The sequence below is a fragment of the Marmota monax genome, unplaced genomic scaffold, assembly GCF_021218885.2.
Source record: "Marmota monax isolate L192 unplaced genomic scaffold, Marmota_monax_Labrador192_F-V1.1 WCK01_AAM20220418_F8-fsc00128, whole genome shotgun sequence".
NCBI lineage: Eukaryota > Metazoa > Chordata > Mammalia > Rodentia > Sciuridae > Marmota > Marmota monax.
Genome location: NW_026693452.1, coordinates 1,900,054 through 1,923,213, shown reverse-complemented (window position 1 = coordinate 1,923,213; position 23,160 = coordinate 1,900,054). Strand labels below are relative to the sequence as shown.

General features: G+C 32.7%; 1 protein-coding gene across 7 annotated transcripts in view; it reads right to left on the bottom strand.

The window, feature by feature from the left end:
- The window catches only part of Mapk10 (mitogen-activated protein kinase 10), a 327,469-nt gene that overhangs the window by 152,253 nt on the left and 152,056 nt on the right, over positions 1-23,160 (bottom strand). For all 7 annotated transcript variants that reach the window (XM_058583419.1, XM_046457641.2, XM_058583414.1 and 4 more), the window contains one exon: positions 5,440-5,609. In XM_058583419.1, coding sequence (XP_058439402.1) covers positions 5,440-5,609 — 170 coding nt within the window. The remainder of the gene's footprint in view (positions 1-5,439; positions 5,610-23,160) is intronic.

The following is a 23,160-nucleotide window of genomic DNA, read 5'->3' as shown; positions in this document are numbered from 1 at the left end:
GCAAGTAACAGTGACCCTCCCTCCACACGAAAACTAGCATCACTTAGGCCTCAAAAATACTTCAACATAAAAACTAGAGAGGGACCAAACCAACAACCAGGCCCCAAGTAGGAACAACTAGAAGGGGACCTCATGTACCAATCCTGGACAACAACTCACACATTAGAAACAGAGAAGTCCCTCGAATAAAAAGGTAACTACATGCAAAGGAACATATAATAGAAGAAAGGTAACTAACGTCAATTGATGCATAAGTCAAAACCCTTGAGGAAACAGGCAATCAAAACTTCCCTCAAAATTCACAATCCCCCAACAAAGTAATCCATAGATATAGAACTGGATGAAATTCCAGAGAGAAACTATGAAAAATTTATTAAAAGCTAAAAAAAAAGAAAAAAAAATCTCTAATAGATGAAGCTCAGTAGAAGGATAACCAACTAAATTAAAGTCCAGACAGAAATAAATATAGCAAACAAACCAAAAGGGCAGGAAATAACAAACATCTCTTCATAATAACACTAACTGTAGTGGTCTCAGCTACCCAGTTAAAAGATATAGATTGGCTGAATGGATTTAAAAACAAGATCCAACTCTATGCTGCTTGCAAAAGATTCATCTCTTAGGCAAAGACCTCCACAGGCTGAAAGTAAAAGGACAGAAAAATATTCAATGCAAATGGAGTCCCAAAACCAGCAGAACTGGCTATTCTCATATTTGAAGAAGCAGACTTCAAATAGAAATTAATCAGAAAATACAAAGAAAGTCACTACATACTGGTAAAGGAAATGATCCAACAAGAAAATATAATGATAGTAAATATATATGCCCTACAGATCAGTGTACCTAATTACATTAAAAAATAATTTTGGCATTAAATCCCAGATAGTTTGAACAACACTTAAATTAAGAATGTATCAGGAGAAATAAAGAAATTCTTAGAAACTAATGAAAACAGAGATACAACATATCAAAGTATCCAAAACAATATGAAAGCAGTTTTAAGAAAAAACTTTATAACATTGAATTTGTACAATAAAACAATAGCAAGTTCCCAAATAAGTAAGCTTATGCTCCACCTCAAAGTCTTAGAAAAAATTAATTAATGCCCAAATCAATAGAAGACAGGAAATAATTTAATTCAGAGCCAAAATCAATGCTATTGAGAATAAAAACCAACACAAAGTATCAATAAAACAAAAAAGATCCTTCAAAAAGAAATGAAATTAATAAATCCTTAACCAAACTAAGCAAAAGAAAGAGAGGATTCATATAAACAAAATCAGAGGTGAAAAGGGAGATACCATTCAGACACTGCTAACAATTGGAGAATCATTAGAAACCATTTTGAAAATTTATATTTTAAAAATGGAATGTCTAGAAAACATTAGAATTTTCTAGACAAAATTCTATGACCTGCCCAAACTAATACAGGAAGTTAAAGAAAACCTAAACAGACCAATATCAAATAATAAAATCAAAACAGCAATTAAAAACCTTCCACAAAGAAAATATCAGGACCAGATAAATTTTCAACTGAGTTCTGCCAGACTTTTAAAGAAGAAATAACACCAGTCTGTCTCAGATTTTCACATGAAATTGAAATGGAGTGACTACTTCCAAATATATTCTATGATATTCAAATCAGACAAACATACATCAAGGAATGAAAACTACAGACCAATATCCCTGATAAACATAGACGCAATAATCCTCAAAATAACATTAGCAAATCACTTTCAAAAACAATTCAAGATGATAATATTCAATGATCAAGAGATTCCAGTCCAGAGATGCAAGGTTTGTTCAACATATGCAAATCAATAAATATAATTCACCACATAAACAGAATTAAAGACAAAAATTGTATGATCATATCACCCCCACCCCCAGCCAAACACACACACAAAGAGCAAATCATCCAATCAGGGAATGGTCAAAAGAAGGAAACAAATATTTTTCAAAAGAAGAAACACAAATGACCAACAAATATATGAAAAAGAATTGTGATGAGGGAAATGTCAATCAAGACCACATTAAATTTTCTCTCTCTCCAGTTAGAAAGGCAATGAGCAAGACGACAAATAATAATACTACAGGGATGCAGCCACATCAATGTTTACAGCAGCTTAACTTACAATTGCTAAACTATGGAGCCAACCTAAGTGAATAGAGATGAATGAATAAAGAAAAGTAGAAGAAAGGGACCAGGAGGAGGGAGAAGAGGAGGGAAAGGGGAAATATTGGGGAATGATGCTGATCAAATCATATTGTTCTATCATGATCATGTACAAATATGTAAAAACCAACCCTAGCATTGTGTGTAATTATAATGCACCAATAAAAATATGGGAACAAAAGATCTACAAGAGAAAAAATACATTAAAGACCTAAATTACAATAAATAAAGCAAAGATAACTCAAAACCTAGGTCGAAGAAAAGAAACAAGGAAGGACAAGCCAATCTGTGTCAGAGAAGAGGGTCCTCTGATTGTAGTGTCTATATACATGATAGAGTAGAAAGTGAGAAATTCCATTCTGCCTTTCATCTTTCTCTTTGCCAGCCTGAATATGATTATGTTTCCCTCATCAAGGACTAATCATTTCAGGAATCTTACAGGTAAAAATTTTGGAATTCAGTTATTTTTTTCATTGCAAATTTGCTGATAAATTTGTCCTAAAACTAGATTAAAAATTCAGGGATACTTTCATTATTAACAGATGTTTTCAGTTATTATACCAAAGACCAAGAATTATTTTCATCCCATAAAAAAGGAGAAATAGAAGCCCTAAATATCCCATAAAACATACTATAAAATTCTTAGTATAAGATTTTTCAAAATTTTCTGTGACATTTTGTTAATTTCTTGAGCAAAATGCTGTTTTGAATCTATTTTTTAAGTTGTTAAGAGTTCTATCACTTTCCCTTCACTGGCAGTCCTAATTTTCCATGGAAGCTTTTTTAGAAGGAAAAAGAAATTATCCCAAGAAGTATTTGGACATCTGCACTGAGAATGTTATTCAGGAAAATTTTCTTGTGTCAATATTCTACAGTTTTCCATCGAAGAAAGGTAGCTAACCATCATTCAGTTTTCTTCATTCCCTAGTAAAGTTAGGAGTTTTGCATCACTTATTTTAATATTAGAATCTTTGTTATATCATGTGTATTAGAATTATTGCCGCAACACATTATCATTAACATAATTGCTTAAATAACACAAAATTATTATCTTAGAGTTCTGAAGGTCAAAAGCTCTATATGGGTTTCACAGGCCTAAAATCAAGATGTTGGCAAGCTGAATTAATTTCTACAGGTGCTAGAGGAGAAACTGTTTCCTTTCATTTGGGCTATTGGCAGATTTCAATGCAGTATCATTGTAGGACTAAGTTTTCCATTTTCTTGCTGATAGCTACCTGATAATCATTTCCAGCTTCTATTAGCCAACCTTATGTTTTGGCTCATGGTCCCATTTCCTCCATCTTCAAAGCCAGAAACAAGGCAAGTCTCTCTCATGTTTCAAACCTCTTCTCCATCTGCTCCTGTTGTATCTCTTTGATCCATTCTTCGGCTTTGCTTTTGAGGATTCATGTTATTATATTGATACAACCTGGATATTCCAAAATAATCTCCCAATTTTAAGGTCCTTAATCTTAATCACATCTGTCATGCCCCTTTTACTATACCTGGTAACCTAATCAAGGATTCTGGGGCTTAGGACCTATGCTCTTTGGGGTAACCATTATTTTGCCTACCATACCACGAATATATTTTGAACCACAAGATGTTATCTCATACCCGAACAATAAGAATACGTAAATAATTACTGAAAATAAAAATGTATTTACATGTTTACCTATTTTAATATCCTTGAAATGAAAGTTTTGATCCATTTTTAAAAACACTAAAATGTTCTACCTTTCACATTGCAAAATTAACTACTGTTTGATAGTAGGAAGTTAGTAATTAACTAGGTGAATTTCAATAATACCCTTGGTATATTTGTTAAATTAGCCTTAAATTTTAATGTTAGGATTTAGTAAGTACACTAGCAGTGCACTTCTGCATTCACATCAACCAAGCATTGATATTGAAAATAAACTGTTGCCCAAAAAAAGCAAATCAAATTTTCAAACTTTCATGAAATTTAAAATGCAGTTTTGAAAAATATTGAAAAGTAATCATTGCTATCATTAAAATAACTAATATTTTATATGAGTAAAACGGAAGCATAAAATAAAAATATTTTTAAATGTTTATTTCATCATCATCCTATTCACCCCATCAAAGTTTTTGTGCTTTTAATTAGACCTAATAATTAACTTAGAAGTAATTAATATTATAAATATATTACATAAATATCATTTATAAGCATATAAATATGTAGGGCATATTTTCTCAATTTTTACATATTAATATGAACCTTCAAAATGGTTGAACATTATTATCATTATATTTAGCATTATTCATACTAAATATATTTTGTGTCAGGCACAGTGGTGCACACACTTCTGTCATCCCAGTGGCTCAGGGGCCTGAGGCAGAGGATTGTGAGTTCAAAGCCAGCATCAGAAAAAGCAAGGCACTAAGCAACTCAGTGAGACCCTGTCTCTAAATAAAATACAAAATAAGACTGGGGATGTGGCTCAGTGGTTAAGTACCCCTGGGTTCAATCTCTACTAACCCTCTGATACATATATATATATATATATATGTGTGTGTGTGTGTGTGTGTGTGTGTGTGTGTGTATAGATAGATATCACATAATATATTTAAACAATCTAAAAAATGCTTATCAATTAACCTGATATCATTACTTTTATAAGCATTTTATAATCGCTAAATCAGATTTAGATTTGTCATGACTTCAAGTAGCCACTCAAAATGTTATAAAAGAATGATTGTAAGGAGCCTAGAATCTTTCCATTTGGAAACATTAGGCAAATTTTTTAGTACAACTTTTTTTTTTAGATAGGTAGCTAAATTTTAAACATTGAACTTTAAAAGTCACAAGAACATTTGAGTCATCATTTACCCCTCGCACATAATATAGGGGGATTTATTTACTGTTATCTTGAGACAGCTTTTCATTTCTTCCTGTGAAATATACAAATAAAAAATTCTACATACATTAGCAACAAGTAGAAACCTCTGGGTCTTTTGATTTCTTTATGGTGTTGTGTAATGGATTTTTTTTTTCTGGTGATCAAAAAAAACAAAAAACAAAAAACATGTCACAAGTCAAGTTGTACAAATTGTTAGCATGTGGGCAATGAGTGACAAATGATACTCATAATTTTATTTTTATTCAGTGGAATGTATTTTCCCTGTAAAGTCATGTTATTTATTTATTCACGTTTTACTTGTGCATTTGCATCCAGTAGATGCACACACACACACAGCATTTTCCCTTTGAAAGCATGACTTAAATTCATTCCACTTACCAAACTATTCCCTGAGCCCCAGAGCCAATAGGCTTTAGATTCTGGTAGCGCTTGAGAACTGTGAAGGTTGAGTCTCCCACTTCCACACTGTAGAATTGGTTGTCCACTTTGCTTTTGCTCATGTTGTAATGTTTGGCAATATATGACACATCCACTTGTTTATCAAATCCCTGTTTTAGAACAACAAAAACATGAGAGTAGGAAATAAGTAGAGTGATAATAAATGCAGAAAATCCTGTTGTTTTTTTAATGATTACTGATACTTAGCCATCTGTCATCTAGTTCAGATAATTCACATAGAAAAAAAAAATGTGTATTAGCTCCTGCAAGATTATCTGGTATAAAAGAGCTTTATAATGCAAATAATTTTAACATAAAAACTATTTAAAATGAAATAGACTTAGGTTTAATTCACATATTCTTTTCTAAAGTCTTTCATTGAAACGATTAATTTATGACGCAAGCACATATTGAACATTTACTGGTCTCTAGGACTATATTAGATAGTTGAGGATTCAAGTTAATAAGATGGTGATCACTGATAATATGTCTATTATAATAGTCATTTGAGAAAGAACAAAAGAATATATCCACAAATTTTTCTCAGAAATAACTGAGATACAAACCGATGTGTAGCTCTAATTATTTTAATTAGGTAAATTTGAATTAAACTGTCTTGACTTCATTTGTTCTCATTACTACCAAGAATGACATTGTCCTTCATTAAGCAAAGAGTTAGTTCAAATTAACCTTATTCTAAGATACCACATAACACTTTATTTTTTGGAAGTTTAGATTTTAAATTTCTCAGTTATTGCATTTTCTGTTTATCTTTTTTTTAAAATATTATTTTTTAGTTGTAGGTGGACACAATACCTTTTATTTTTATTTATTTTTATGTGGTGCTGAGGATCTAACCCAGGGCTTCTCAAGTACTAGGCGAGTGCTCTATGGCTAAGCCACAACCCCAGCCCTCTGTTTATCTTTAAGAGAAGTTCATGTATCAATTCTATTCAGTAATTGAAGAATTTGTCTTGAGTCACTATATAGATAATTATTCCTCTTTATATAATTTAAAGACTCATTACCCATGACTATTAACTACTCACACATGCTCTTATATTGTACTTTAGGAGTAAATAGTATGGATTATAGATCTAAAAGGAACCTCACAGACTATCAACCAACCTGTCTCCTGTGGTACACACTACTGAATGCCTACACAATAGTTACCCCTTCTTCTTACTGATTTTGTTTAGGTTTTAAACTTCCACATTTTCTGTGAGTCCTGCCCAACCCTAGCAATTGAAAACTTGAATAAGTCATTGATTCTCATTATAGAGTTGGCATTAACACATTGGGGACATTTGGGCGATTTGTTGCATGTTTTAGAATGATAGGAAATATGGCTTATATTTATTTGCCTTGTCAAAAAATGCTGGTTGGCCTTCAATGAGTGGAACATTCACACACAGTAAATAACTTCACACACATCTCACAATTTTTGAAGGTCCTGCCAAATCTTTACTGAAAAACCTACCAAGCAAAGAATTTTGTGTGTTTTTAACATATGCTAACTTTTCTGAAAATCTAATTCTTATATTATTTGAAAGAATATTTTAAATCTCATGAGGCTCTGAATTTCCAGGTTAGTCATGATATCATTTTTCTTGGAAAGTTTTGTCATTTCATCTCTAAATAAAAAATCTTCAATAGAAGTACTATCTAATTTTCACCTGATCTCCTTGGAAAGAGCATAGCACTGATAAGTAAATGAGGAGAATCCAGTGGGACCATTTGAACATGGGTAGTAAAATCTATAATTTCAGTGTGAGAATCTTAAAACTTCATATAGGTGAGGCAGAGGTGAAAGTATAAAACCAGCTATGATTGGGTGAGACATGATAACAACATTCAGTTCAAATGCACACAGGCCTCAAAGAATAAAGTGAACTACAGATTAGAAACCTATGTTGTTTGTACAGAAAGCTGAAAATTTGGGTAATTCAAAAAATGCAACAACAAAAGACCTGAGATCAGGAAGGCAGTCTATGGAGCATGGAACAGGAAATATAAAAAGACTATTAAAAATCAGGGCAAAGCAAGCCTATTCAAGGAGACAACAACAGGGTTTAGAATTTATACAATTGGTGTGGACAACAGTAGAAACAAGAACATCAGTATTTAAACAATCCTCAATTTCAACCCCAGTACCAGGAACTGCTCTCCACACCATGGACCATTTCTACTCTAGACTTGTTGGCAGAAGTAGATGAGTCTGATTAAAATCCTACTTCATTCCTAAGATAAAAAGCAACTGGACCTAGAATATCAAATGCTGTCACCTGCCTGCCAAACTTAATGTGGGATACAAGAAGTGACTAACTTACCATTTGTCATGTCCTGACGCATTTTTACAGTCCTTAATATTCTGGTCATCCACAAAATCCTTACCACATATCAGCCTCATCAAAACATCCCTTTTCTTTTCCTCCACGTATTCCCTACTCTGTTGAAGAGTGGCTTTTCTGAATAGGCTGCAATTGTGATGTGCTAATCACACACCACGACCTTTATGTTCCACCTCCTGTCTTAATGCTATATCTTGGTACCATCCTCCACTTTGGGACTTGGTTGCAGCTTTTCTAGCTATGGTCTTAGTCATCATATTGCATTTGAACCAACCTACTGGTGTTCCTCTTCTAACACTTTTATACTTATTCAAAGAAATCAAGAGAGTTCAATGCTATTTCTTCAAGCTTACTCTAACAGATATTCTATTTAACATTTACAACTGTTTAACCCAACAAATTCTGATGTTATGCACATTATGTGCCAGATACTGGATCTGGCACTGAAGATAAATGAAAATAGGATAAGATCTCTGTCAAGCATGGAGACAGACAAGCAAGCAAGTAGTGAAAATATGGATGATATATATTCTGTAGTAAAATAAAGAAAAGATGCTGGGTATAAATAGGAAGTAGCCATTAAGTGCTTACATTCATTCATTATCAATGATTCAATTACATTGTATAAAGCAACTTATATATGCCAAATAGCTAGTATAAAATTGGTATTGTTTGATGGGAAATTTGTTTTATGTTTTCTCAGACTAACAATATCCCTGCACCACCTTTCTCACTGCTTCTCAGATGAGTGGGCATCTGTCCCACTAAAAATCATGGACACAATACCCTGGAGGTCCAGATTCTACAAATACAGGTTCTACTAGCCAGGCAGTCGAGGTGATTCTGATTCAAGGATATGAGTCTTTGTATTCTCAAAATGGATTCTGCCTAGAATATCAGTACGAGCATCCTTGGATATAAATACCCGTTTTGGGAATGTAAATACCTCTACCCTGCACCTATGGAATCAGTAATTCTGGAGGTGGAGCTCAGCAATTGGTTTTAATAAGTGTTCCAAATATTCTGATACATTTTAGAGCCACACATTGAAGAGGAGGTATAGCCTGAAAACTGTGAAACAGGTGATACTGGAAATATTTCTGCTGTGGAAATATGTAGAGAATGCAACACTTACTTACAACAGAATTAATATTTCTATATCTGAATCTGTACCAGGGTACATATTTAGTAGCTCTAAATACTGCTAAATTCCATTGTTCATACATACAAACTGCAAGCCAGAATCCAAGAAAGAACAAGGATTACCTTGAACTTCAGGTTCAAGGATTTCAACTGCCCAGACCAAGGATTGACAAAGTGTCTTTATTCAGACAAGTCAAAGATTGAGTACATGATGACACAGTGAATCATTTTATCTCAACAATTGTTCATATACCTAAGATGTATCCAGGAATTTTTTTCTAATAAATAGCTAAAATAGGATTTTTCATTTAATGGGAAAATTTTATATGTGGACTTGATTGTCCTTTGGGTCTGTGATTAAAGAAATTACATAACTGAGAGTATAGTTCAGTGGTAGATCACTTGCCTACCATGCAGGATGCTAGTTTCAATCCTCATAACCAGCAAAAAATGTATTTCAGAACGTTTTAGCAATACATTTATCACAAATTTTAGCAATACAAAAGTTTCTACTCAAAAAAGAAACAAGAAAATTATTTAAATGAAATGCCCAATTCCCTGATACATTTTTTAAAACAAAATAAAAGTAAAAATCCCAGAGTGTATAATATCTCACATGGTATTGGAATCATTATTTTAAGTTTTATAAATACACACAAGTACATATATACACACACACAAATTAATTAAACTTAGGTAAATCTAGAATCTAGAAGTTAGAGGTACATTCTTGAAAAGTATCTTAATACATTAGTAAAGTCTATTTTAATTATATGTGGTAAGACTGAAGATAATAGTACTGGGAATTTTCTTGGACTGATGTCATAGCCAAATCTTTGATGGCAAGTGTGTTGTGTTGAAGAGCTTCCCCCAGATCCCATCTGTGCCCCAAGCTCATAATTAAATTGAGTTTTGAAAAATTTGAACATATTAATAGGGTATACTTTATTCTTCGTCTTCTATGCAGTTGTCTTTATCATAACTGTAATGTTCAAATACAAAATTTTATCTACAAAATTTGCCTATGAAAAATGCTTTAAGGACACCCTGGAAAAATATTATGAATGCTAGAAATAAATAAATGCTAAAAATAATGAATGCTAGAAGTCATATGACTTCTATGATATGTCTCCAGTTATGTTGCAGTTTTTCCTGAGTTCAAGCCATAGGACTCAAGATAGCTGGGGTGATTTAGGTGAACAATCAAAACTCCATGCTAAGAAGACATGATTAGCCAACAGCTTAGGGCAGAGATTCTGAAATTGTAACATGGAACAGAACTAGCTGGGCAGGAGGAAAGCTTATAAAACAGATTTCTGAGTTTTTCTGCAAAGTTTCTGATTCAATAGGACTAAGATAAGGACCAAGAATTTGGGCCATATCTTGAAAACTACCATCTTAGAGAAGAGTATATAGGAGATGTTATCAAAGAGGAGGAATGGGAGAGGCAAGACCTGGAAGCAACACAGATCAGCAAGCAAGCAAAGGCTGTGGAAGTTGAAAACAATGAATGACTCCCCGTGATGTCAGTTTCTCCTTTGCAGCCCAGATCCCATGTTCCCAGTGATGTGTTTTTCCATCTTGTAGGTATAATTCACTACCTGATCAATGTTATTTCTGTGAGCTCATGAAAATAATCTTTTCCTTATCAATTTATTTTCAATTTACACAAAAATATTTGGGGAAAATTATGCAACCTATGGGTATTTATAAATGTTTATCAAAATGGAAACTATCTTTCTAGAAAATAAAATTAATATGTTAAGAGTTAATTATAAAGGAGAAATATTATAGGTTAGAAAATTATAAACCACTACCATGGCAACTTTTTAAGATCAATATTTCATTGATTTAAATTACTTTAAATGTATTCTATTTAATATTAACTTTATATTTAAATATTTAAATGACTACAATTATTTCTTTGGGGATGTAATCGAATTTTTTTTGCAAAAATTCCAAGCAAACTCATTTCCTACCTATCTTCCATCAGCCAAAAAAAATAATAAATTTTCAAACTAAATTAAAAGACTATTGCTGCTGGCATTTTGGTAGGCAGAAAGGAAATCTGAATGTAATTTGTTCTGTGAAAAGTCTGCGTTTGTACAGACCTGTAAGAAAGAGCATTATGCAATATGTTCCCATCATCAATTCAGCTGCTAGCCTATGGCTATGGAATTCTGCAAAGAAAAATGTCCCACATTAGTGATCTTATCCTGCAGGTTTCCAAAGCCTTGGCTGCACTTTTATTCAAATATAATAACCTACATTCCAGAAGCACCCCCTCCTCATTTTCATCTGGGGATGACATCCTCTGCTACTGCTAGTCAATTACCTAGTAGAAAACTTTGAGGTTTAAGAATCTTTTAAGGTTAAGCTTTCTTGGTCTCTTTTGAATGATATAGCTGAAAATAGTATTGGCCCTGGATCAGTTCTGTGCTTAATAGCTGTGAAACCCTGAGCAAGCCATTTTCTTCTTTCATTCATTTGTTATTTATATCCTATATAGTTCCATAAAGGATTTGTGCAACTCACCATAAAAAATATAGGCACAATAAACCCATTAAATCCAGTTTTAAGAACAAATGTCAAATAAAGCAAGCTGAAAGATTGCAGTTTTACCAGAAGACTCAAGTTATGAATATCTACTGCTTTGAGCACAAAATGTAATATACTTGCAGCAAGTCAAAGGAAAAATAATGACAACCACCACAAAACCACAGTGAGTGGCAAAGTCTGGTTCATTAATTTCATAAAATGTATCATACTAATGCATAGGAAAGATAAAACTTCACTAGCACTGAACTTCAGGAAGAATATATTCAATCATCCCTTATATATGAAGTCTGGAATCAAACAACAGTCAGTAGATATAATGAATTTTAATCAAAGACAAAGAAATATGTTTCATATGACTTCTATGATATTAACTGTCAGTAAGGCAAGGGGTAAAATAAAGGTGAACCAGTATTATTAGTTACTTATTACAGGTACACTCTGTAGTCTGTTAAACACTAAAGTTTATGCTCATAACACATGAGAAAAGTAGCATACAGAACTGTTGCTTAATTGGATCAAAATCTTAGAACTATTAGTTAGTGGTACTAATTAAAATGAATTAAGGGACTGAGATTGTAGCTCAGTGGTAGAGCACTCGCCTAGCATGTGTGAGGCACTGGGTTTGATCCTCAGCACCACATAAATAAATAAAAATATTGTGTCCATCCATATCTAAAAAATATTTTAAAGTAAAAATAAATAAATAAAATGAATTAAACTTTGTCCAACTCTGTTCTTTTTTACTAAACTACGTACTCAGTTCAGCTAACATCATTTATAACAATGAAATGTTTTCCTAATGATGAGGTGAATGAGCTACAGAAATAGAACTTATAGAAAATTATGAGAGATTAACAAATAGCATGTCTTTCCTTACCAACTGTTCTATTTATCAATTGTCTGAATCTACAATTTGAACTTAACTACACATTAAACCAATTTCGGGTTGAAGTACATAATCTTGAGTTGGTGACAGAAAGATGAATGTTTGGAGCTCCCACAAAATATAGAGTTTGATTCCATTAATTTTTGAATATTTATTGAGCACTTGTTTGTGCTATACAATGTGGAGAGTGCTATGGATGAAAAAAAAATTGATCTCTCTCAATAAAACCTTCAAGATGAATTAGCTACAAAATGCATTTTCAGAGAATCAGCCAGTCAACCTGGATAGTCTTCTGCTGTTGCCATTTGCATACTAAAAACTTATCTGCCCAAAGTTATGGTTCTACTTTTTTTCTTTTTTCTTTATATATGACAGTGGAATGCATTACAATAAGAATGGTTTTACCTTTGACACAAATGATATTCTGCTCTATATTCTAAAATTATGACCATCAGATTGAGTTGCTTCAAGATGCCACTCTATGATTGTTGTATGAGTCAGCAGAAACAATGTTTGCCATTGCATTTGTTGTGGCAGAAAGGTATGCCCTCAATGCACTTTAAATCTGAGTCAAATTATTTACAGATGAGTTTTAAAGGGAGCAATTTGAGATTTTATTTGGTCAAGAGTACATTTCCCTACTGTTCCTTAAAGTGTGATTCTCTAAGGAGGATTACATCCTGAAATCTATTTTACTTCCATATTCATTAGCCCAGAGATAGTTACTCTATGGAATCAATGGCTTATAAAAAATCACCAACCTAGGTGCCCTTCAATAGATGAATGGATAAAAAAATGTGGCATATGGAATATTACTCAGCAATAAAAGAGAATAAAATCATGGCATTGGCAGGTAAATGGATGGAGTTAGGGAAGATAAGGCTAAATAAAGTTAGCCAATCCCAAAAAAACTAAATGCTGAATGCTTTCTTTGATATAAGGAGGCTGATTCATAGTGGGAAGGGAGAGGGAGCATGGGAGAAATAGATGAACTCTAGATAGGGCAGAGGGGTGGGAGGGGAAAGGAGGGGGCATGGGGTAATTAATGATGGTAGAATGTGATGATCATTACTATCCAAAGTACAGGTATGAAGACATGAATTGGTGTGAATATACTATGCATACAACCAGAGATATGAAAAATTGTGCTCTATATGTATAATAAGAATTGTAATGCATTCTGCTATCATATATAAATTAAAAATTCTACATAAAAATAAATAAATAAAAATAAAAAAACAATCATACAATAAAAACTTTGAGACTCAATTTAGATTTAATCATTATTTTAACTATGTGAAGAAGCATTTAATAGTAACCAATACTGAGCAAGTATGGCTTCTGCCTGCATATTCTTCATGTGTGAAGGAAGAAAACTAGTACTTCTTGAATCCTCCCAGGCACCAAACTAGAATTAACATTAGGCACTGTACTGGCTGTCGAATACATCATTTCATGTAAGAATGAGCATTCTTATTTTACAAGTAAGAAATTCTAGATGGAGAATTTCAGCAATTGATAAAACTTCAGCTTTTCATCTATCTGCATCTTGAAGAATCTTGACTGTGAGGCTTTGGGCAAGTTCTATTTTATAAGTTCTACATAAAGCTCTCTTGGTACAGGTTATAGGAGATGCTCAAAGATTATTGTTACTCTAGATCTATAACTATTATTGAGAAGTGATACAACATTTAACTAATTAGCAGTTTTAGAATTTTTTTTATAAAAGTTGGCTAAACTTTTAAGCCACTGTGCCAATCTAAGACACTGTGCTACTGCTATAAAATCTACATATTATTAACAAGGTGGAGAACGATCCAGTAAGAAAATGTTTTTTTCTGTTTCAATTTGTGATACAGACAGTGTTCTATGAATATCTATGTGCTCCGCTGCATTTCCCAGCCTCCCTTGCAGTGATATTGAGGCCACATGATTGATACTGGCCCATGAACTACATGCATAGACACCAGAAGTCAGCTAACTACAAAGGCAGTTTAAAAGTGATGCACCCCCACAGCTCATTCATTCCTACATCTGATGTCTCAACCAGCACATCACCAGAGTGCAGGAGCTTAAATTCTGATTCACAGAAAGGCAGAAACACAAGCTCTTTGAGTCATCAGACAGATGAAGGTCCTTGCTAACATGAACTTGATTTTTATGACAGGAAATGAACTGTTTTAAAAAGACATTGAGATTTGGAGTCTATCCAATATTACTACAGTATGCTTTATTCAACAAATATTTACTTTGGTCCTACACTGTACTAAGCATTGTTCTAGGCACTAAGAGTACAAAAGCTGTCTTAAGTCCTTTAGAAAATCAAACATGGAATGTTGGCTTCAATATCACAATTATTTAGCCAACAAATTAATCACATAAATTCTACACCTTTTGGTCTACACATTCCCAACCTATCCATAATAAAGATAAAGGCAATGCAAAATAGGCAATAAAACCTGATGTTATATAATAAAGACAAAAAAATGACCAGGCTAATAAACAGTCATTAATTTTAAAAAATTTTCTTAGAGTGGGAATACAAAATTAAAAGAGTAGAAAGTTGTTTAGGAATCAAAATGCTTAAAATAAGTGACCTGTGTTTTACAGACTTCTCTCTAAAATATATCTGTGGTTTTTAAAAAGAAAATTAGAATTTATTAAATGTTACAGTTAAGAATTTAAACTTTAGTGCTCTGATTTATTGTACACAATAAAGAACATTATTTTTAAACACTATATGACTTATTTATCATTTTAATTCCATCATCTGAATAATTATTAAAAAATCTAATTGATACCAAAGCTTAGCAGTTCCACCTGCTAAAAGACTGGTTTTTATCTCTTTAAATACATACTTTGAGCTGGGGATATTGCTCAATGATAGAGCAAGTGCCTGGCATGTGCAAGTCCCTGAATTTAATCCCCAGCACCACAAAAAGAAGAAAGATAGAAAAAATGTCCTGTAGCACTTTGACCTTTCTTGGAATATGTTAGAGATGTATAACCAAATAAACATTTAGTTTTAGAAAAGATGAACAAAAGAAGAGTTGAGTGACACCTTTAAGATTGGAATGGTTTTAAGACTCAAAACCAAAGTGGGCCTTCTTAACCTGTTTGAAAACATGCAGCCTCTGCTCATCATGCCCCCCAACCTCAGGTAATCCTTGTACAGAAAAGCAGAAATTATCACTTAATATTTTCAAAGCATTCTATCAGAAGGATAATAGAATTAAAATAGTGTATTAAAAATTAATTGATTACTTAAGAACATAATGTAGACTAAAGTGGAACCCATAAATTAGTGCTTACAGAGCATGATTATAGATTAACCATGGACTAAAACCCACAGATAATTCTAGGATACAGTACAATACAACCATTTAGAAAATTAAACCAATATCTTCAGTTAATCTGATTCATGCCTCAACCATAGCAACTTATAACATCAAACTACATTTATATTCAGGTGAAGTCCATTCAATGAGAAGGAAAATTCTGACCATTTTGTGTTTTAGGAAAAACCTAGCACATACAATGAACCAATAAAGAAAACCTCATCATTACATAAGTGAAAATTTAAGAACTTCAGATTTTCTTAGATAATTATGAGCCACGTAACTAAATCTATTCATTAACCAAAATAGCTATTTAATGAGTCTTTAGAAAAATCTTACCAGAGTATAAAACAGAAATGTAGCACTAAATTTACTCTTAAAATTGTATTATAGCCATTTTTACATGTGGCACCAAGAAAAAAAATTTTTCAAGCAACACAAAATATTCATCCCTGAAAACAGGTGGACAGTTACCATGATAGTATAGAAATCTCAGTGATTTTTTTTTGTTGTTATAAAGATGTGCCATGCTTTTATGATAATGTTTACCCTGTCTTTGTTTAATAAGTTATTCCTGGTCATTCAAAACATAGCACAAATATTGATTTTAGAAAATTAATACAAAATTAAATATTATGTATCAAAGCAAGTATAGAAGTGAGTCAGAGTCCTTTCTTTCAATAATGCACAGGAGAAGAAAACCATTAAAATGAAAAGTTGAAATTAAAAATGTGCCTTTCCACATTATATAAAATACTAAAATGGAAGGCATTTTAGATTTATATCTCAAAATTATAGCCATTTATTTGTAAAAACACCATTGAGTTTAAATATATCCACAGCCAACTTAGTGCTACCCTTAAACTGTATTTATATCAAATCAAGAATCTATGTGAGATTTTGGAGAATGGCAGACAATGTGTCCAAAAATCTAAACCGTACAAACCATGTCATTTATTTCACAGATCATCCATCAGATTATTCAGGTTTTTCCTTTGCCTTGTTCTGCCCAAACACCTTTTCCTTTGATGTTGTATTCCCCATGTTGGTATAAAAGTCTTTATTCCACCTTTGGTGGCCATCCAATGAAGTGTAAAAATTTTAATTGGATATTTTCAAAGTTTTTGAGCTAGAAACATCACACAGTCATCAAATGAAATAAGTTGAGCAAATCAAGTTACTTTAAATTCAAAATGCCTGTACAGCAAAAGAATTGCTTTTTAAAACCCATATAATTCAGGAATCAGGTTTAGAGGTATTTTTAAAATGCCCTAGATGCTAATAATACTCAGAACACATCATTTAAAATGAAACTATTTAATGGACATTCCAGACATCCCCTTTTTATGAATTCCCTGGCTTACTAGTTTCCAGCTTTATAAAAGGCTCTTAAAAGCTAATGCAGCTTATAAACATTTGCAAATTATTTTGAAATTTCTGAAGACTGAAAGAAGAAAATACTACCAAAAAAACAGCAATGAATCAAAAGTGATCAGTATTTTTTCTCAAAAGTAAGTTTGCATTTATTTAGAAAATCTACCATTTGCAGCCAAGAAAATTAATATGTATGCACACGCAGTGTTTTTATTATCCAGACATTAAAGTAATAAAATAAAATGTAATTAACTAGTCAAGTCTTTTAGCAATATTTTATATTTATTATGAAAGATATTGTTTTCAGTAGAAAATTTCAACATGCTTAATCTTGGCTATCTTATCTTGTAAGGTATTATGCCAAAAACTAGGTAATTTTTTTAAAAAAATGAAGAACAATGTTGACTATAATAACTCCCCAATGAAGACTGTTGTTGGTTTATATTTTTGCCATATCCCAGCAATATTCTGAACATTAATTGTCAGAGACACTTTTAGCATTAATGTAAAAGTGTTTCTTTGCCCTTCCTGGCAAATCTCCAGCACCACAAAAAGAAGAAAGAAAGAAAACAATGTCCTATGGCACTTTGACCTTTCTTGGAATGTGTTAGAGATGTATAACCATGTATAACCTTAGACTTATTTCTATTTAAATCATAATTTTTGATTCTGAGTTAAATTAAGTTCTTACTTCAGTCAAAACACCATGCACTAATAGAAGATAATAAAAAAGTTCATAAAGGATGTTTCACCATAAAAAAAAGATAAATGTTTGAGGTGAGGGATATGCTAATTATTGCCATATAATATTATCATCACATAATGTATACATGTATCAAAACATCAGAGTGTATCACATAAATTTGTAAAACTATTGTATTGATAAAAATTTTTGAATATATAATTAGTATAATGGGCTTAGTATAATGGTTAAAGACCTTTAGCTCCAGAATAAAACATAATAGGATTCTTCCTTCTGATAATACATTGTTATAAAAAGTTAATGAAATAAAACCATAATAATTTTTTTTATTTTGTATAGTCATTGACATATTTTAATTTTGTGTATTTATGGGGTTCAAAATGATGTTTTGTGTATACAATGTAGAATGATTTAATCAAGCTAATTAACATATCCATAACACACAAGATATGGTTGAATTCATGAATGGTGAAATCAATAATCAATCAGCCAATGCTTAGACATCTCCTGACATTCAAGATATAAGGACCCTTAAGAAGTTTCCGTGTCATAGTCAAAAGGAAGGCCAGTCTTAGCTCAGTCCCTTTTATTTCTAGTGCTACTTAAACATGTGAGTTGTTGATTTATTAATTTGAACCTTCTGTGTCTCAGGCTTTCTCTTTTTTTTAACTTATTCATAAGTAATTCAAGCATCAGTAAACATTGAGACAATAACTGTTAGATAAATATTAGGTTAATAGTGATTTATGCTTAGCACAATAACCAGTACATGATTAAATCTATGAAAATATACTTGTAAGATGCGAAGATGTTGAGAAATTGATTTGATTTTGAAAGGCAAGCAAACATATTGCTAGTTGGGAAGTGATGTTGTTTTTTTACTGTTTCATTTCTACTCTTTCATTCAAAAATTATTTATTGAATATTTATTGGATTAAAGTGAAAGATGAACATGCCCTAGTCCTACCAGCAGGAGAGTAGCATTAAGGGGACAAACACAAAACGGCAAAGCTAATTCTAACAGACACAGGATGTAATAAATGCTGCAGACGCCAGTGGGTGTGTATGGAGTCTCCAACACACATTATCTTTCTGTAAATGTATTCTCTGATTAAAACCCTGACTCATCTGTTCATTACAGCAGAGTTTCCAGAAATAACACTATTCACAGATTTTCTTTTAAATTCAGAGTGAAATGTGTATCTCTATTTCTGTTCAATGGAGAAAAGAAGGCTAAGGCAGCTTACCTATTTCTCAAGAAGATCAAGAAATTTTGCACTTGAAATTAGGTTATCTTTTGGAAAAGGATTCATACATTTTACAGAGATTATTCTTTTTTTTGTCTAACAGTACAAAGAAAAATTTATTCCTTCATTATAATGAGAAATCATATTCTTCGAAACCTACTTGGTTGGGTTTTTAAAATAATAAAAACAATGAAATTAATAAAAAGTAACTAAGATGTTAATAAATCCCACGTACTTCAAATAATTCAATTAAAATTAAAGCTAAAGAGAAAAAACAATAAAACAAGGGGATCTAATGAAAATTGAAGGGAGATCAGTAGAGTGGAGGTAGGTGATCAAGGGGGGAGAGAGGGGAAGAACTGGGGAATGAAGTTAACCAAATTATGCTATGTGCTCATATAAATATATCACAACACATTAAATTTTATTTAAGACCAATAGAGTAGAGGAAAGGGATGACAGGGAGGGAAGAACGGAGAGGAAACTGGAAAATATTGGGATGGAAATGGATCAGACTATGTTCTATGCATTTATAAATATGTCAAAATGAAGCCCACTGTTATGTATAAGCATAATGCACTAATAAAAACGTTTTTCAAAGAAGGTTAAAAAATAATTCAGCTGAAAGCAATCATAGATACTGTATATACTTTCTGTTGATTTATACTTTACAGTAATTTTTATTTTCTATCTTTCTTATTACACGGTTAATATGGTGTTCCCCAAAAGCTCACCTTAGACAATACTAGAAGGTTTGGAGGAGAAATGATTGGAGTACAGTATTAACCTAATAAGTGAATTAATCCCCGATGGGATTAACTGAGTGGTAATTGGAGGCAGGTGGGGTGCAGCTGGAGGAAGTGGTCACTGGAGGCGTGGATATGGAGTATATATTTTGTATCTGGAGAGTGAAGTCTGTTTTCTGATCATCATGTGAGTTGGTTCCCTCTGCCACACTTTTCCACCATGATGTCCTGCCTGCTGTCTAGGGATTGAGAACTCTGTAATCTTGAGCCCCTCAGTAAACTTTTTCTCTTCTAACATTATTATTGTCAGGTCCTTTAGTGTCGGCAGTGAAAAAGCTAACTAAAACCCTTATGGATTCCTAGGGATAACAGTGAAAAAAGTGGAAATAAAACATAATGAAAAAAAGCCCCAGACTAAGAATCAAGAGACCTTGATTCTGGACACATTTGATTACCAATTTTTAACAAGTTACTGAAGGTCTTTGAATACTGTCTGTGGAACAAAAGTTAAGGAGCAGCCTAGCCTGACTGATGATCAACTTAAACACCATAGCATATAAAGTACCTGTGGAATGCCCTGTGAAATAAGTTTCAAAAAAAAAACTTTGAAAGGGCACCCCCCCAACAATAATTCTGCCTTTGACATTAAATACACTATTTTCTTTATATTACTAAAGCAGTAAATGAGGCATTGAGCTACAGGAAAAACTACTATCAAAATAAAAATTCTTCATGGAAAGAAAATAAGATGCTCTGGAGTCACAACTGAAAGCATCCTGCTTGCTATCATATTTCCAGTTTTTTAAATGTTATATAATCTGAATGTATTCAAAAAATTTCAAAGGCAATAAAAAAGTTCATGCTTCACTTTTCTTTTTTCCTTTTCTTTAAAAGGACTCTTACTTGAAATATACATTCTGCATCGGTACTCAAATGCTAGGGGTTGACTTGAAAAATAACTTCCACCCACACAAAGCCAGTTTAGATTTTTTCTAATGGCTGAAATTTTAAAATATTTTAACTTATAATTTTGAGGTTTAAAATATGTAAAAATTAATTTAAATGAATTTAGTTTTGGTTGGCTGTTTTATTATTGTTGTTTTGTTTTGTTTAAATATTAATGTCCGTAGTAAATGGTGAGGATCATAAAGGCTAAGGAAATAGCTCATAGTCATATAGCTTGCAAGTGGTAAGGCCAAAACATGCAACCCAGAAATTCAGACTTGATCATTTTCCATTACAGCAGATCATAGTTGTGGCTATTGACATAAAGAAAACATGTATTCTTTCATTCAGCATATAATTAGTTAGAGCCTAGCCTATTAGTGCTGTAGTCCAGCAGTAAACAAGAGACAAAATTCTGATGATATCCTGGTAAATGTTGACAACTGGCTGGGGAGAGGAAAGGGTAGGAAGGAGAGTTGTATTTGCTCCTTCCTGAAAAGTAAAAACTCCTGTTATGACAGCTTTTGAGCTACCATACCAACTCTGAGTTGGGAGCAGATATGCACATTCATTTCTTTTGAGCCTGTTGGCTCCAGCAAACCCCTGAAGAAAACTTCTTCTCAAGTCCAGAATTGGCAGATAAAGAGAAGCAACATTTCACACCAGCAACAAGTATGTCAGATGCTGAAAGGTGTTATGGAGGGGAAAAAAGAAAGGCAGGAAAGTTGCATAGGCAGTGTGGGGTAGGAAGGGACAATTTTAAATAGGATAGTCAAAAAAGACTCCCTGAAAAGATGGAGTTAGCATTTGCTGAATGGGAGAAGATACTGAAGAGAGCAATTCTGGAAGAAATATCAGAGGTTCATTTGAAATATAGATAGTTTGATATGCCTATTTGACATCTATTTGGAAATTCAGAACCAGGTTTATGAATCTGGTTTCAGGGAGAAGTTTGGTTTGGAGATAAAATTGTTTGAGTATTCAAATACCGATAATATTTAAAGCACTGGGACTCAGTGGGAGCACCAGGAGAGTAAATGAAATTTCATTTAAAATTTAATTATCTATTTAACAAACACATGTACCAGCACTGTTATCAGTGCTTTGCTGGTATAAACTCATTGAAACTATTGTAACAACCCTGGGATCGGGATCATGTTATTTTTCCCTTATTCTAACTACAGATAAGAATTATGCATCTGAAAACAAACTAAGCACTACCTAACTATAGATGGGTGTTGGACATAACTTCATTTGGGACTCATCAGCCCTTCCAAATGAGGAGTAATGTGAACTCAGCTATTTACCATCAAAGCACAGAGAGGTTAAGTAATTCATCCACATTCACAAATAAATTGCTACTAACTAGTAGATCTAAAATTTCTAACTAAAGCTCTCTGGATCCAGAGTTCTGTTTTGACAAGAGAAGTTGTGTAAAAGCCCGAGACTTCGGGCACTGTAACATTTAGAGGTGGAGGAATGAGGCAGATCATTAAGTCTGATTTATAGCAAGTAACACATTTTACTTTCCCCTCAAATTCTGACTATGCTCAGATAGAGTATAAAAAAAAAATAGAAAATCAATGATTTGTTTGTCTTTATACTTTTCCATACTATACTTTCTATAATAAGCCCAGAAAGATTCTAGAATCAGGAAAGGTAAAATAGTAGAAACAACATGTCATTCTCTGTTTACAACACAGCTCAATGAGAAGGAACAATGGTAATGATCACAGAGAGACTGAAGTAAAGTCTCTGTTTACAATGTGAGGGGGGTTAGCATGTGATTTGTTGTCTGAACTAGAATAATTGAGAGTAAAAGGGAGCACTATCAATTACACCATGATAGCAGCTTTAAGTTAGGATTACTTAAACACACCTACTACAAACATACCTGCACACTGGGTATGCTCTTAAGAACTGAGTTTGTATGAGTAGGAGGGTACAGATTCACTTGGTCCATGCAAATTACCAACCACTGTTGCTGCTGCCTTGCTGTTCCTTGTTGGTCAAATACACCTTTATTGATCACTGTCATTTAGGTTACGCCCCCCCCCAACTATTCATTAGAGCTAGGCATAAGAAAACAAACTGAGCACAACCTTACTCTTGGTGGGTATTGAAGATACTGCATTTGGGATGCATCAGTACTTAGAATGAGGAGGAATAATATGAGTTTCAGCTATTTTAATTATTAAAGTCTTATTTCAAGGATTTGGAAAGAAATACTAAATATTTTAAAGCTTTAAAGAAATCAAATAAAAAATCACTTTACACAGTGCTTAAATATATTTTTAATTGCTCAGAAAGAATTCTCTTAATTCCTATTCTAACTTAAATGAACTAGAAAGAGATAAACTTCAAAGTAT